The 14,549-nt window shown below is 43.6% G+C and overlaps 1 protein-coding gene across 17 annotated transcripts in view; it reads left to right on the top strand.

The window, feature by feature from the left end:
* RBFOX2 (RNA binding fox-1 homolog 2) overlaps positions 1-14,549 on the top strand; it is a 174,481-nt gene that overhangs the window by 38,484 nt on the left and 121,448 nt on the right. The window contains exon 1 of one of the 17 annotated variants that reach the window (XM_082049579.1): positions 9,047-9,100. The exons of the other annotated variants lie outside the window; for them this stretch is intronic. Coding sequence (XP_081905705.1) covers positions 9,062-9,100 — 39 coding nt within the window. The 5' untranslated portion in view covers positions 9,047-9,061. Of the gene's footprint in view, positions 1-9,046; positions 9,101-14,549 lie in introns of those variants that run through there. 17 annotated transcript variants of the gene reach the window in all.

Genomic DNA, 14,549 nt, shown 5'->3' with positions numbered 1-14,549 from the left:
TATAAGAGGAAATTATTCAGAATGTCTACTGGGATATATTAAACTGTTAACCAGCACAAATAAATATTACACTCTGGGATGCTGTGGGAGTTGTGTTCCTAATCTATCCACTCTAAGTAAGGGATGCTGGGTTGAGAGGCAGAGCCAGTCCCAGATCCTTAACGTGGTTCATACGTGCTTTTCACTTGTCCATTCCAATAGAACCTTCTGCACCCTATTTTGTACTTCAGCTTACCCATTTAGGAGTGTCTTTTGGTGTTTCATTTTGGTGACTGCCAGTACGTCCCACTTCCCAGGTTTCTTCTTTCTCATGCCTTAATAATTCTTCTCGTTTGAAAATCCCGACCATCTGTTGCTGGCAGATCAGTGGAGATGGGCACAGGAAGCTGTACAGCAGCCAGGGCGTGAAATGATGATTACTGCCTGGGCAGCCCTGGAGGGCTCTGTATGGGTGAGCACAGGAAGTAACGTATTAGCCAGTGTGCATATGTATTTCAAATGGCAGATAGCTTTATGGAAGTTTCTTTGTGGGCAAACAGCTTCAATTTAACTTGTGTGCTCTCATTTTAGCAAATGCAGCCAAAAAAAGATTTTTATGAGCTTTTTTTTTTTTTCTGCTCTCAGTAACATCTTGATCTGTGTTAGATATTTGTCTTTCTTTCTTGCTTTTGGCCCTGAAGCATCTTAAATTCAGGTCTGGTTCTCACTAATGAGGTTTCAAGGCTTTTAGCTAATTTGATTCAGGACCTGTGACACGGTAGCAGCAGTGAAAGAAGTCCTCTGTTGCCACAGACTGGGACTGGTGTGGGAGAGACAGCGATGGCTGATCCATCACCTGCCTTTCTGTGCTGGGAAAGGAGGAAGGAAGTGGTGTGGGAATACATGTAGCGATCCTGACCCTGTAACAAATTATGAGATGCAGGAGCAATTCTGACAGATTTCCTCAGATTAGGAGCTGGATTTGAGCTGGTGAGTGTCTCTGTCTCTCGCTCTTTCCCATTGCAGTTCTTTATTGTAAATACTCATGCTGTGTTTTTTGCCACAATGTTTTCCTTAGCAGAAGTAGCAAATCAGAGCTTTATTTCTAGGGCTTCTTGTTGTGTGACCACACTAGTCCTGCTAGAAATTCTGTAGATATAACTTGCACTTTTGTTCACCTATGTAGCATCCTACTCCTTCACTTGTTTGTACGTCCTTTTGCTCCTTCAAGGTCTAAATGCCATTAATTGCTGGCTGCAAATCTTTCACTATGCTGTTTTACACCCTCTAGTGGTTAAATCATACCCAGATGTTCCAGCTTATTGTAGGGGTTTTTTTTGTAGTTGAAATATGTGATTGGTTTGAGTCCTCACTTTGGTGATTTGGGAATGCTTAGGTCTACAGTATGAAGTTTATTTTGTATCCTTTCCCAAATATTTAAGCATTCTGTCATCATCATGCATGGGCAGCAGCACTGAGGCAAATGAGCTGGATTCATATCGAGGCTGTATTACTCTTAATTCTGGTGTTGTGTGATTGCTTTATGATAACCAAGAGTTTCTGGGTTGTTCTTTACCTACCCTGCCATAATGCTGTCTTACTGGATTTTTTCTGGTGCTGGGGCCCAGGAACATGTGAGCTAAATCATTATGGTGTAAGTTTGCCTAAAAAGAGAAGGCTTTTTGTTGCCGAAGTGCTGCAGTACTGGGGCTGCAGTACTGCTGCATAAGGAGCTAGAGACCTCTCTGGGACTGTTCTCAAGAATTCCGGGTTTGCTGTGTGGATGTCTAATACACATACAGGAATGGCAGGATGCCCCCTCCTTTTCCCCAGAGCTATGCTGATGGCAGGAATGAAGCCCTCAGTAAAGGGAAAATACGGGCAGCATTAGTGTAACATCATTAGCAGAGATGAGAACCAAGTGTTTTCATGAGGAGAGCTTATTCTCCGGGGACTGTTCAGTTCTTTATCCCTCTACTGGGCCTGCCAACAAAGTGGTGTTTCTGGGTGGTTTTTTTTTTTTTTGGTAACATGAGCGCCTGCCTAAAATGCAGTGAACCAAGACTTCCTTGCTTCATTTCCCAAGCTGTGACAAACACCTCTGAGGTATTATGAGTTGGTCTCAACACGGAAAATGACTGGTACAGCTATACTGATATAACTTTTACATAAAAACAAACTCATCAAGAGTAAACACTCTGCTTCCAGAAAGCTATTCCATGCTGACTGCACCAGGCTGTTTTATATATAGCCAAGGCCTATGTCATATTGCTCTAGTGTTTTCTGTGTCGAATTGTATTAGACATGATATCTGAAATTTGAGTGCTGAATACTGACACTTCTGTGGCAGAATTTGGCAGCTGTACAGAACAATTTTGTTCCCCAACACGAAGCAAAATGAGCAAGAACACGTTGTTTAGCAGCCACTGAAGGGAAGAGAGGAGGAGAGTGAGTTTATGGAAGCAGGAGGTAATTGCAGACACCAGAAATGGGTCAGGATGTTAGACCTGTTATACCTCTTTTGTTACGGAAAGTGATCCTCAGCTATCAAAACGGGTTAGGATGTTGGTTTGAAGCTTCTTTTAAAAGCTTGTACTTCTATGAGTACAATTCTTAAATCAAACAGGGCCATTGACTTGGTACTAATGTGGTGGAAACATTGTTACCTATCACAAGTGACACTTCCTACAACAGCTTCATTTCAGTGGCTCGTTTTCCATCTGAGCACTCACCAGGCCTGACCTGTTGTTCTCATGTAGGTGGATGAGACTGCAGCCCAAGGTAGCGCGGGTGCCCATGGCAACTGATAGGAACAGCTTTATCACTATCCCCTTGGTTTGCATTCAAGGTTAAGGTGAAATGCTGTTAAATCCTCTCCAATTGTCAGCCTGTTCCCCAGGGTCTTTACCCACTTGCTGCTTTGGAGTAACTGTTGGGGCATCACAGGCAGCAGGTGGCTGCATGTCCTCCCCTCCCCAGGGCTGTGAGCTGTGCTGGCTGAACAGTGGCAGTGGCAATCCCTGAGAAAAGGAAGCCTCCCCTGTTGGTTTTTTTCCCCCATTTGTTTTCTTTGTGCACTTCCCCCCCGATGCAGGGAGCTGGTCAAGGAAGCCTTTTATCCTGAGGTGTGAAGGGTATGCATGGGGAGGGAGGACAGCAGGTCACTGGGCTGCCTGTTGGCACTGGCTGCGCAGAGGCACTGCTGCTCCCATCCGTGGTCTCTGCTGCCAGCAGCTGGGGTCTTGCAGGCAGTTCAGAGGTGGAAACCTCTGTTGTCTTGTCTTTGCGGTATCAGGCTCCTTTACCTATCTTCCTCTTCTTCATCATGTGGAGGAAGCATGCATTTGGGCATATTGCCACAACTTGATTAACAGCTGGGTGGATAGCAGTGGATTAGCAGTGTGGATTAGGATATCCACAAAAATATCTTGGTTTAGTATTAACAGACTGAGATGCTCTTCTCATAAGACAAATTAAAAGTGAACTTCTGGAGGAAAATGGTTTGGCCATTTGTTGTTTTTATTTGTTCCATGATAGCACCAACCACAGTCTCTCCAGTGCCCTACTTTGTTGATCCTGGAACTGGAACAGACTCTGTCTCAAGAGTTTAAATCTGCAAGTAGCGTTCCTGAAAAGCATTTTTGTTTTTAATTTGTTTTCCTGCTTGTAACTGACCATGAAAATAAACCCTCTAGTGTGTATACTAGCTAGCTTGGTAACTGGTGAGGTTGTGGCAGTAGAAGTGTTAAGTTGCTCAGGAGCTAGAAAGTAGGTTTTCTGTTTGTTTGTTTCTTACACTTTAGGTTTGAGTAGAGTGTATTTAATACAGATGCTTAACTTGAGGGACAGAGGGAGGTTCTAGAAAGGCCTTAAATAAAGTTTTAACACCTCACTCCGTGAGTGAACAGCCAGGACAAAGAGCAGGAAGCCCATGAGGTCCTCTGTATAAAATGGAGAAGACCAGACTTGGTGTTCCTGGTGCTTCTGAGGAGTGCTTGAAAGCAAACAACCCAGAATTTGGGATAGGACCAAGTTAATGAGGGAAAATGGTTCTAAATTTCTTCCCTATGTTTAAAATGAGGTGAATTAGGGTAAGACTGCCAAATCTGCTGCTTCCTGGCTTCCACAGCTTCTCTTCAGGCAAGCAGTGAAATGTTTCTACTCTGTGCTAGAAGACCGAAGGGATGTTCTGTTACTGACCTAACTGCAACCTCCCATTGAAAATAATGAACTTCACTTTAGAGAATACGGTGAGGCCAAAAATGTCAACATACTCAGGAGATGGGAAGCATCTGTGAGGCAGCTGCATGCAGAGGGGGTTCAAGGGTACATAGTGGGGTAACTGCTGGGGAGGTTACAATTTAGCAGCTAAGCTATAAAGGATGTGGGCCAGTTAAGGTGTGCTGTGGACAGGTATTTACTGCTACAGGAGGGGAGAGGTTCCTGAGACACCCTTTACTGGAGTGCATCTAACTCGTTATAGCTCTTAGCACATTCAGAAAATAAAACAGTGTTGATAGTGGAGAGAGTTAGGTTAAAAGCAATGTAAATCATGATATCTGGGAAGGAAAGAAGAGAGCAGAGTATTTAGCTAAAAATTGAAGGAGGAGTTGGTTACAGGCTGAAGTTCAAGCACATCTGCAATCATGGAGGAGCTGGAAGTGGGAAGATGAGATCTGCTGAGACTAATCCAGCAATACTTCTCCCCCAAATCCAAGACTGTCTTGGTAAGATGCTTGATCACTTAAAGTGCTAAGAAGTGGTTACTTATTTTCTTAGGCCCCAGCTAAATCCCTAAGGAACTGCAGGAAAGATTCAGGAACTGGGATCAGAAAAGATTGTAATGTGTACACCACTAAATACCCAGCCTGTTATAAACCTGCTTTCTGCAGTTCCTCTTTGAACTGAGTTGGTTGGCCACATTCCCCCAAATCCCTCCTTTCCTTTCTCTTTAGCTGATTTCCTACCATCTAAACCCTTCAATAATAGAAGCACAAGTTGACAAAAGTTCTGCAAGTGGATCACTCTGACCATATATTTATTTCACTTTTCCCTTATGTCTGCTGCCTTTCCACCCTCTCTGAATACAAGGCAGGGAACCCTTTCTTTACAGAACCTTGAATAATGTTTATAAACACATTTGGTGAGCTCCATGGTAATGCACGCCTCGCTGATACTCAATAAAAACAGAAAAAAAATAACCATGTGGAGAAAAGTCGTATGCGAAGAAGTAGTTAAGGAGTGCATCTAATTCAGATATGTGGGAAGACTTCCTGACAATAAGCTGCTTTGGTCCTATAAAGAGCTTCTCAAGGGAAGTAATGATCACCTTGCTGATGAATAGTCCGTCCAAACTCTGGGTTTGTAAGGCGTTGGCAGGAAATGGACTGGATGATGTAATACAAATTCCTTTCATATTTGAGTCTTCTGATTCAAGCAATTTCTCATCTCTGCTTGGGGTTAAAGAGAGGAGATGTGAGTCATCCTTCTTGGGAGAGGACCAGGAGACCACTTTTTCTCCTGAGATGTACTTCTTGACCGTTGAAGGGTTACCCAATGTCTGCAAGAGTCTTGGAGACTCCCAGGCCACTCCGTTAGTTTGGCGGGAGGGACAACATCTTGTTCAGATTTCCCCTTCTGAATGATTGAGTGCTAGAGAGTGTAGCACGTGTATTAGAAGTAGTCTGTAAAATGATCAGTTGGAGGACCAAAACCAAATGGCGTAGAGAAGACAGCCTGTTCATGGATATTATATCCTATTGAGGACATGAAAGTGGCTATTCTGGGTCAGACAGAAGGTCTCTCCCTTGCAGTGTTCTGGCTTTGACCGTGTCTAATAGCAAGTACTTAAAGCAGAGGGAGCTGTGCCAAGATTCAGTGAAACTTCCCCTCCTCTGTACTCTTGAAGCAATCCTGTGGCTTTGGGATTTCCTGGCCATAGATTTTTATTTTTCAAGTCACCTGTGATAGATTTTTCTTTATCGAATTTGTCTAAATGTTTTCTGAGCCTGTCTAAATCTTTGGCATCCGCAACATCCTGTGGCAATGAGTCCCCCACCTTAGGTATGTTTTATGGGAAAAATGTTCTGTACACAGCAAACTTGAAACCAGAGTGGTTTTAAAATTCTCACTTGAGGGGACCTCGGGGTGCTCAGCTTGCACAGTTGCGCTGCCATTGCATGGGTGAAGATTTTCTTCTTAACTGGAAGAAGAAAATCCCAAACAAACAGAAGAAAATTGAAGTAGTTTCTGTGCATTCAGTATTTTATTTTTCTGAAAGATTACAGTACCTTCGTGAAAGTTATTTCTAGATACCTATAAATGTACGCACGTGTGTGTTGCTGACGGGCTTTCGCCAGGCGCTGCTGCAGCGTGGCAGGGGGCTCAGCTCTTCGGGTTTGGCCGTCGTGTCCTGCCCCGGTGCACCCGGGGGAGCTCGGAGAGGAGGAGGGGAGTGCGGGGGAACGTGTGCCTGCGCTGGGGAGCCCTGACGGGGCTCGGTCCGGGCCGCTGTGGCGTTGGGCTGCCAGGAGAGGGCGGCCGGCGCCCGGCCAGCGCTCACCGCCCCGCCCCGCCCCGCCCCGCCCGCGCTGGGGCCCCGGCCGCTCCTCTGTCCTCCCCGCAGAGAGCCCCGCAGGGTGTCCCCTGCTATGAGCTTCTGCTGTCGTTGTAGGACGGGAAGGGCTAAAGCCGTAGGGAGAGAGGGGGAAGAGGGTTCGGCCTCTTGCGTCCCGCAAGCATTTGGGGTGACTTCCCGTAAGTCTGCGGAATGACTGTCCTCCATAGGGCAAATTTTGTTTAGTAGATGGGTCCAGTGCCTGAACCCAGCACGGGGAGCAGTTAGGGAGGGCTGAGACAGGCCCTGCCATCCCTCTGCCGGGCCTGCTTAGGTGTTTCATTCTTCAAAGTGGCAGGGAGGAAAAGCTTTTCGTAATGGAAGTCCTCGCTCTGTTCCAAAATGACTCAGGAGAGGTACAGGAAGGATGCTAGAGAAAGAGTGCTGGTAACAGAGAGTAGCTTTTAGAGAGGACCCAGAGGGCAGGTGATCTCTGGTGCTTCTCTGGCCTGAGCAGGCTCCTGGCCCAAGCTGGTTTTATTGGAAGGCACAGGTGCTGCACAGCACTGCTCCTGCTTAGAGGGGGTATAAATGGACAGATGCTTTCAGTGAGGGTTAAGGCCCACAGAGGCTGTGCTGGAGTGATCGGTTGTCTCCAGTGTATATTCTACATAGCGTGAAATCTCACAGTTTTCAAGTGAATGAAGTGTGTGTAAATAAATATTATTCTTGATTTTTTTTTTTTTTTTTCCCAAGGAGGCTAGAGATCCCAAGAAATACATCTGGTCAGTGTAGTTGCAGAACCTGAAAAGATGCTGAAAAAAAGATAAGATGCTTATGGTCAGATTCTTTACTGAAGAAAACTAAGGCAGCAACAGACATATGTTGCTAATTTTTAAGGACCAATCATGTCAGATCAATTTAATTTTCTCTTCTGACATGGCAGCAGGCCTGGCAGATGGAGAAAGCTTCTGGCTTTGGACCTAGTCCCACATGACCTTTACATAAACTAGGTAAATGGAAGGTGAAATTAAGAAGGGATTGAGCACGTCATTCAAAAACCATATTTGGAGTAATTATGTCATGCTTTTCTGCGTGTGTGTGATCTGGAGTCTTAACATGGTCTGCTCTGGCTGCTCTGCTCTTCTGTTCATCAAACATCAGGGTAATGAAATAGTGACTGACTATATGTATGCAGAGTGGCTGGCAGCATTTGGAAGGTGGGATTAGATGTCAGAAAGATTACAGGAAAATTGCAGAAACGGCCTCAAATCCAACAATGTGAAATTAAACAAAACCAAGCTGTATTAACAAAAGGAACTCTATATGCGATATAAAATGGAGAATAGCTGGCTAAGCAGTAATATTGAAGGAAAGAACTGGGGTAATAGGAGATAACAGAGTATGTGGTGCTGTTTTTGTGATCTTGAAAACCTGGAATGCATTTCCAGGTGTGTTGGGTAACTGCAGAAGGTGATTATTCTTCTAAGCTCATCAAAGCGACTGGAGCACTGTGCTTAGTTCTAGGCACTGCAGGAAAGATACAGACAGAATCTGGAAAAAGTCCAGGGAAGAGCAAGAAAAGGAGTCTCAGAGAGCCTGACATAGGTGGAAAATATTGAGCTTATTCCTTCTTCAAAAAAAAGAGTAGAGGAGTATGGAGGATGAAGATTGATTATTTACTATGTCCATCGAAGGCAGCTTAATTTGCATCAAAGAAGGCTTAAATTAGATATTATATGGGGTAAGCTAACATTTACTGATTCAATGTAGTGAAGCACTGGAACAGTAATTTAGGAGACTGGAGTTCCTGTTTCTGGGAGTCTGTAATAACAAGTTTGGCAATTCCTGATGGTTGTTTGTCTAAACATGCTCTGTGCTGCCTCTGAGCATGGAGGACCTCTTGTCTCCCCTGCCCTGTGCTTATGTTTTGCTGTGACAGTCAAAAGCCAGTTGTTACCATCTACATAATTCCACAGCCGTATGACTGCTGTTGTCTTGGGCCTTTCTCTCTTTCCTTGTGTGTCTGAACTGTAAGATAGGAAGCTCCTCTGCTCGTGTATGATCATAACAGTGCCAGAGATCCTTTCTTTGTCACAGCTGCCTTGTAGCTCTGTTTCTTCCTGAGCTTGCTTATTACTCAAAGGGTGCAGGGTGTTCAGCATCTCTGAGTCAGTCCTTCCCTCTGTCTCACAGTAATAACATGTATCATGTATGAACCTTGGAGCTGTTTGATATCTTGATTTCCCTTTAAGCTCTCTGGCCAGATCTCCATTTTGAGTGCGTTTAGAGGACTTTTTTTTTTTTTTTTTTTTAAATTAACATAAACACCTCCTTGCTACCCTACCTGCAGCTCCCAAGGACTGAGAGAATTCAGCAGGAGCGTTTCCTCACTCTGGGCAGTGTGCTTGTGCCTGCCTGCAGTTGGGCTCTGCTGTGGGAGGGCAGCCTGTGAACATCACGCTGAGTACAGTAACTGCTTCAACGCCCCGCTCGTGCTGGCCGCTTCAGCAGGACCCCGAGTAAATGAATGGGATCACTTTCTGTTCTGCTGGCTTCTGCATGGTGAGTGAGCAGCTCTGCTTTGGCTGGGGAAGGATGCTGCGTGCAAGCAGACAACCTCGGCAAGCTACGCAGGTGCTCCTGAGAATAGCTGGTGGGTAGAAGATGGTTTCATTCTTCTCAATATAAGGGAGAGGTATTTCCAGCAGTAGCATAATGCTTCTCAGAGCAGGCATTTGCCAGATGGTTTCAGCTCCCCCGAGGCTTTGGGATGTGAAAGGGAAAGGGCCAGGAACACACTTTTGATTCATTCCATTAGTAGATTAATCGGCACTGTCCTGGCTTAATAAGTCTCTCAGATTTCCCAGTGGAAATGGCACATGTAATTCTGCCCAGGTCACGCTTTGCACACCTGTGTTGAAGCTTTCACGGCAAGAAGCTGTGATGCTGCAGGCAACATCTGCAAAACAAGTCTTGAGGGGGGGCGGGCAGGTTTTTTTTGTTGGGGCGAGAGGTGAGAGAAAATCTTTTTAATAAGTACTGTTAAATAGTGCTAGTGGAGCGAGATGGCTTGTGAGAACATGCTTGAATTCTTCTGCCATTGTGGTGGGGGATGTATTTAAAAATATTGCAGTGGTAATTTGATGTTATGAAGCTTTTTTTTCCCCCCTCTATTCTATATTAATTGCTGGCTAGATTGCGTTTTCCAGGAAGTCTGTGATTAGAGGACAAGGGTGCTCTTCCTGATAAAGGTCAGAGGCTGCTGTCTCGAGAGGCTGGCGATAAAATGAAGAGAACTGTCTCACCAATTTTAACTGAAAACCTGAGCAGATGCTGTGCTGCTCTTTACTTGGGGGGTTGTCCCCCATGACCTGTCTCTTCCCTCCTGTCTTTCCTCAGGCCAGCCAGTTGTTGGGGAGCGGATTTAGTTGCTGCTGCCGCCCACACAGGGGAAGGTTTGTAGCTCTTGGCAGTTTTAGCAGGAATCTGCGTTTTTAACTCTTCTGGTGCCTGTGGATTGTGACAGGCTGCGCTCTGATGTCACGGCAGCACTGAGCTGTGCTTGCTGCCAGGCCTAGTAAAAGTTTACCGGTAGGATTTTATCTGATGAGACCCACTGAAATTCCTTCACGGTTGGATTTTATTGAGGAGAGACTTCAGGTACTGCCAGCAAACACATCTTCCTCCCGTTTTCTGGTCCATCGTTCCTAATACACCTGGAGAGCATGGGCTAACCTTTCTTACAGGTCAGGAGGACAGCAGTGGCTAGCGTTGGCAACAGTTTGATTGTCATATCTATTTCTGGGGCACCTGTCACCCTGGCTCCTCAATTCCAAGTGCTTGGAGAACAACTTGTTTTCCAGCCATTTATGGCAGCTAGATCAAATCCTTTGAAGGGTCTGGAGGAAGACTGACAGGGGCCAAAGGAGTAAATGTCATGAGACTCAGGAGCTTTCTGTTGAAAGCTGAGATACAGCTATTTTACATCCCGCAGTATACGTAGCTGGATTTAGGCTCTTTGGTATTTCCAGTAGAATGGCATTTCAGAACTGGGAGCTGAACTCTGACAGCAGCGTTGTCCCCAGTTGCTGCCAACTTCCCCCCAGACAGAGAACTGCTGTATTTCTTGAGCAGCTGTTGTTGCGGAGCGGAGCACAGGAAGAGTGCTAGTCTCTGAAATAATTTGAAATATACTGGCACAATAGACAGATAGAGCCAACCCTCTGAATTTCACTCAAGAATTAATCTAATCACTGTGTAATATGTTCTTACTGGTCTATCCTACCTAAAGGGCAAACTTAACTACATTAGGCACAATTTGGAGCATTTGATTTCCTTCAGACTTAGAATTAGGATACAGCTGACTATCCATGTACATATTTCGAGGTTTCTGGGCGTCTCTAATCCAGTTTGTAGTGACATTAGCATTAGATAACCATAGTGAGGCCTTTATCTGAAAGGAAAAATGCGTTCTTTAGGTCACACAAGGGTGGAAAAAGATGTTTCTAGCCACTGTTGTTTTCTGGGAATCTGGGAACAGGGAGGAATTTCATATGTTGTTGTTGCTGGTTGCTTTATTACCAAAGTGAGTAGCTTTTCTAGTGGGTACAGTAGTTGTTAGACAATATGACTACACTTTAAAGCTTAAATTTGGACTAAGATGAGAATGTATTGCATAGGACCTAGGGCAAAATAACTGCACGAGTTGACTGGCCGTAGTCACTTCATACCATTCATCTGATATAAACTGAATGTCAGGGAGCTGCTACTCGTTGAGTTTGTCTTTCGTAGATAGGGGTCATAAGAGAAAGGAAGCTGCAATCAGCCACTAATGGAAAAGTCTAATTTTTTTCAGGATTTGATCAGAAAAGGCATTAGAATGGGATTTACAGTACTGTAATTTTTATTTTTTTCCCTGGCAGGATGTGGGGAAAGAAGGGAATGTGGAACAGCCTTAATAAAAGCTCAGCTGAAGGTGTCTGAGGGTTACAGTATGTTTGTACCCCATAGACTGGGGTGATGTGGAAGAGCAGATCTACAGCTGGTCTGCTCCTATGAAAGTCCAGATCCTCCCGACTGAAATACGTCATTTGACACAAGTGCCAAGAAATACATCTGAATTTCTGGGAACAACCCATGTTACAAACTCAGGGTGCTTCCAGTACTTACTGTATGTGACATCTGCAGAACGGCAAAATGCCCTGTTAAAAATAGTGTTAATAGGCAAATATCTATCCACATGCCATCTTGGAAGTCACATGTTAACTACATACACTAAAAAGACTTTGAAGAACAGACTGTCTTCTGCTTAAAAAGCAGGAAGCAAGTAGTGTGGTTAGTCTTTACATACACACACTTTTCTAAATTGTCTTATGCTCATAATTCCCTGAGGAATGGAGGGCAGATCGAGGGAGCTGTTTGCTGCAGCCACGAGAATAATCTGGGTAGATGGTGGTGGCACAGGTATGGTTAAAGACTGCTTTGCTCAGAATGAGATCAGAAGCAGAATTGCTTTTCTGATGACTGACCTTTGCTGATCATTGGGAATTGAAGTTGGGGATATTGTATTCTATAACTAAATTTTTCCAGTAGCATTTCTGTCCTCTAGACATCTTTCTCTATATTTTATATCTATTTATGCCTCTTGTCTTATGCTTTATTAATGCTTTTTACATTTGAACAGTCTGCTGTTCCTTTATGTGGTTTGACAACTGCCAATACCCCTCATGAAATATTTTGCTTTTAGTTCTGTTAATGGCGATTTCGCCTGGATTTTCTTACTACCGTTACATAATGAAAGTATCTGCAGTCCCCTGACACGTGTGTTTGGTCTCTTTCCACCCACTCTTACTTATCACAGGTTGATGCTGTGTTCCACCAAAGTGTTTTAGCAATTTATTTTTGTTGGTATTTGGGACATGTCATTCAGTGTTTATTTGTGTTACCTCTTCATTAGCTGCAGTAATTCCTTTCTTTGCTGATTATATGCTTGTGCCATTTCTCATACTGAAGCTGTATTTCAGGCATTCAGCTAATAAAAACATCACAAATGTAAGATATTTTGTCTTCATTAGGTACATAAGGCTTCTAGGTAATGTCACAGATTATTTTCCTTCTCAGAGGGTCGAATGAAATAATGTTATTTGAATAAAAGAAGAAATAAAGCAGCTGTGACAATAAGGTTAAAAAATGTGCAGGATGTATTTGTTAAGCTGATTTCTTCCCTCTCATAAGTGTATTTGCAGTCTGCTTCTGCCGTTTATTAGTCTTTTGAGTCTAAGTTGGAGAGAATGCATTTTATACTTTTAAAAAGGGATGTTAAAACCCAATCTTCAAACCAAGTGATACAGGATAGAATTTTATTCCTGTCTGTAGCAATGTTACTATCCCAGGATTTGTAAACTGCTTTCTGTGCTGTAGTAAATTAGATCCCAGCAGAACAGGGCCTATGTAGATAAATATAGTAGCCATTAAACCTTGATATAGTTGTATTGCCTAGGAAATTACTACTGTTATTGAAAAGGAATTTGCTCAGAGCAAGAGGGTATCCATTACTTCCTGAATAACTTGCGAGCTTGTTAACCTTCCTTTGCACAAACAAGGCAGGAGGAGTCAGTCCCTTTCGCAGGAGGGTGTTGTTGTCGCTCCATATTCCCCTTTGTCAGCAGCAGGCCTAAGTCAGTTTCAGTGGGCCAGAGAAGAGAGCGATGCCCTGTCTTCTCCTTGCCCCCTTGCTGCAATACTCTCATCTTCATATCCTTCCTTAATTTGCTGGGTTGTTGCTGTGCTGATGAGTCGCTGATGTGGTACAGCCGCTTGACATGGGAAGCATAGAGACAAAAAATGGTGTAATGATGCTGTAGCTCCATTGATGAGGTGTCTGAAGCCTTCACTCTTGCCCCTGAAATCTCATGTATATGAGACTTGCATATGAGAACACTTTGGCACCATCAGTTCATCCTTTGGTGTAACTTCCCTTGCAGACTATAAAGAGGTGAGATATTGAGTTAGAATCTGAGTTGAATTTTTGTATTTATGGCTTCCACTTCAAAATCCAAACCCAAATGAGTATCATCTTTAGCACCGACAAATAAGTATAGGGCATAGAGAATCTTTCTGCTCTTTATCAGTTCTATTGGATATTGTACTCCTGATTTGACACTAAAAATAGACTTTTGCTGGAGTTTAATGCTGCGTAACACTTTCTGCTACTTCATGGAAAAACTGAAGGGAGATCAAACTTTGTTCTTTGGACGTTACTAGTGAAAATATTAAGGCAGCTATTAGTTTACTAAACTTTAAAAAAAAATACCAGCATTAGAGGTTATTCCGATCCCCTCTTACAAGTATCTAAATATATTTGCTATATGCCAATTCAGTGTAGACTTCAGACTAGATCCAGGTGTGACAGAAAGGAGAAGATACAGCTTGAAAATCAAGTCTGGGGTGAAAACACAGCTGCAAAAATGCTTTTTCTTCTCCAGACCTTCAGCATGCTATAATAGCTTCTCAGAAGGTGGTGGAGGATTGCAAACTTCACTCCTGTTCTGCCATAGTAAGGCTAAGAGGTGTAATTAATGGAAATTCCCACTTGGCTGCACAAACTCTCGTTTGCTCATGTGCTGGGAGCCGTTGCATTGCCATTTCGCTTCTGCAAATGAATGCCCAAACCAATATACCGTAACTGTAAGAATTCCTTACATCTAAATGTTTCTGTGCTCTTCAATGTTTAACTTAGAATTCTCTGGCTTCACAATTTAGTTTTGTTGATGTGGGTGTGCTTGGTTTTTATTTAAAAGTGTATTTTTGTCTAGAAACACATTTTCAGCAATGTACCTTTTCTAGTTACTGAGCTTATTGCGTTTCTCTTGAAGGACTGACAGTGCCTTCCAGAATAGTGCTCTTGAGTGTACTTGTGAGGAGAGGAAAATCCCAAACGAAGTCTAAAAAGCTTTTCTTGGTACCCTTTTTTAAAAAAAAAAAAAAACAAACCCGTACTTGAACAATAAGC

Source organism: Streptopelia decaocto, assembly GCF_964273445.1.
Source record: "Streptopelia decaocto genome assembly, chromosome: 1".
Classification (NCBI taxonomy): domain Eukaryota; kingdom Metazoa; phylum Chordata; class Aves; order Columbiformes; family Columbidae; genus Streptopelia; species Streptopelia decaocto.
This window is presented reverse-complemented; position numbering and strand designations above follow the sequence as displayed.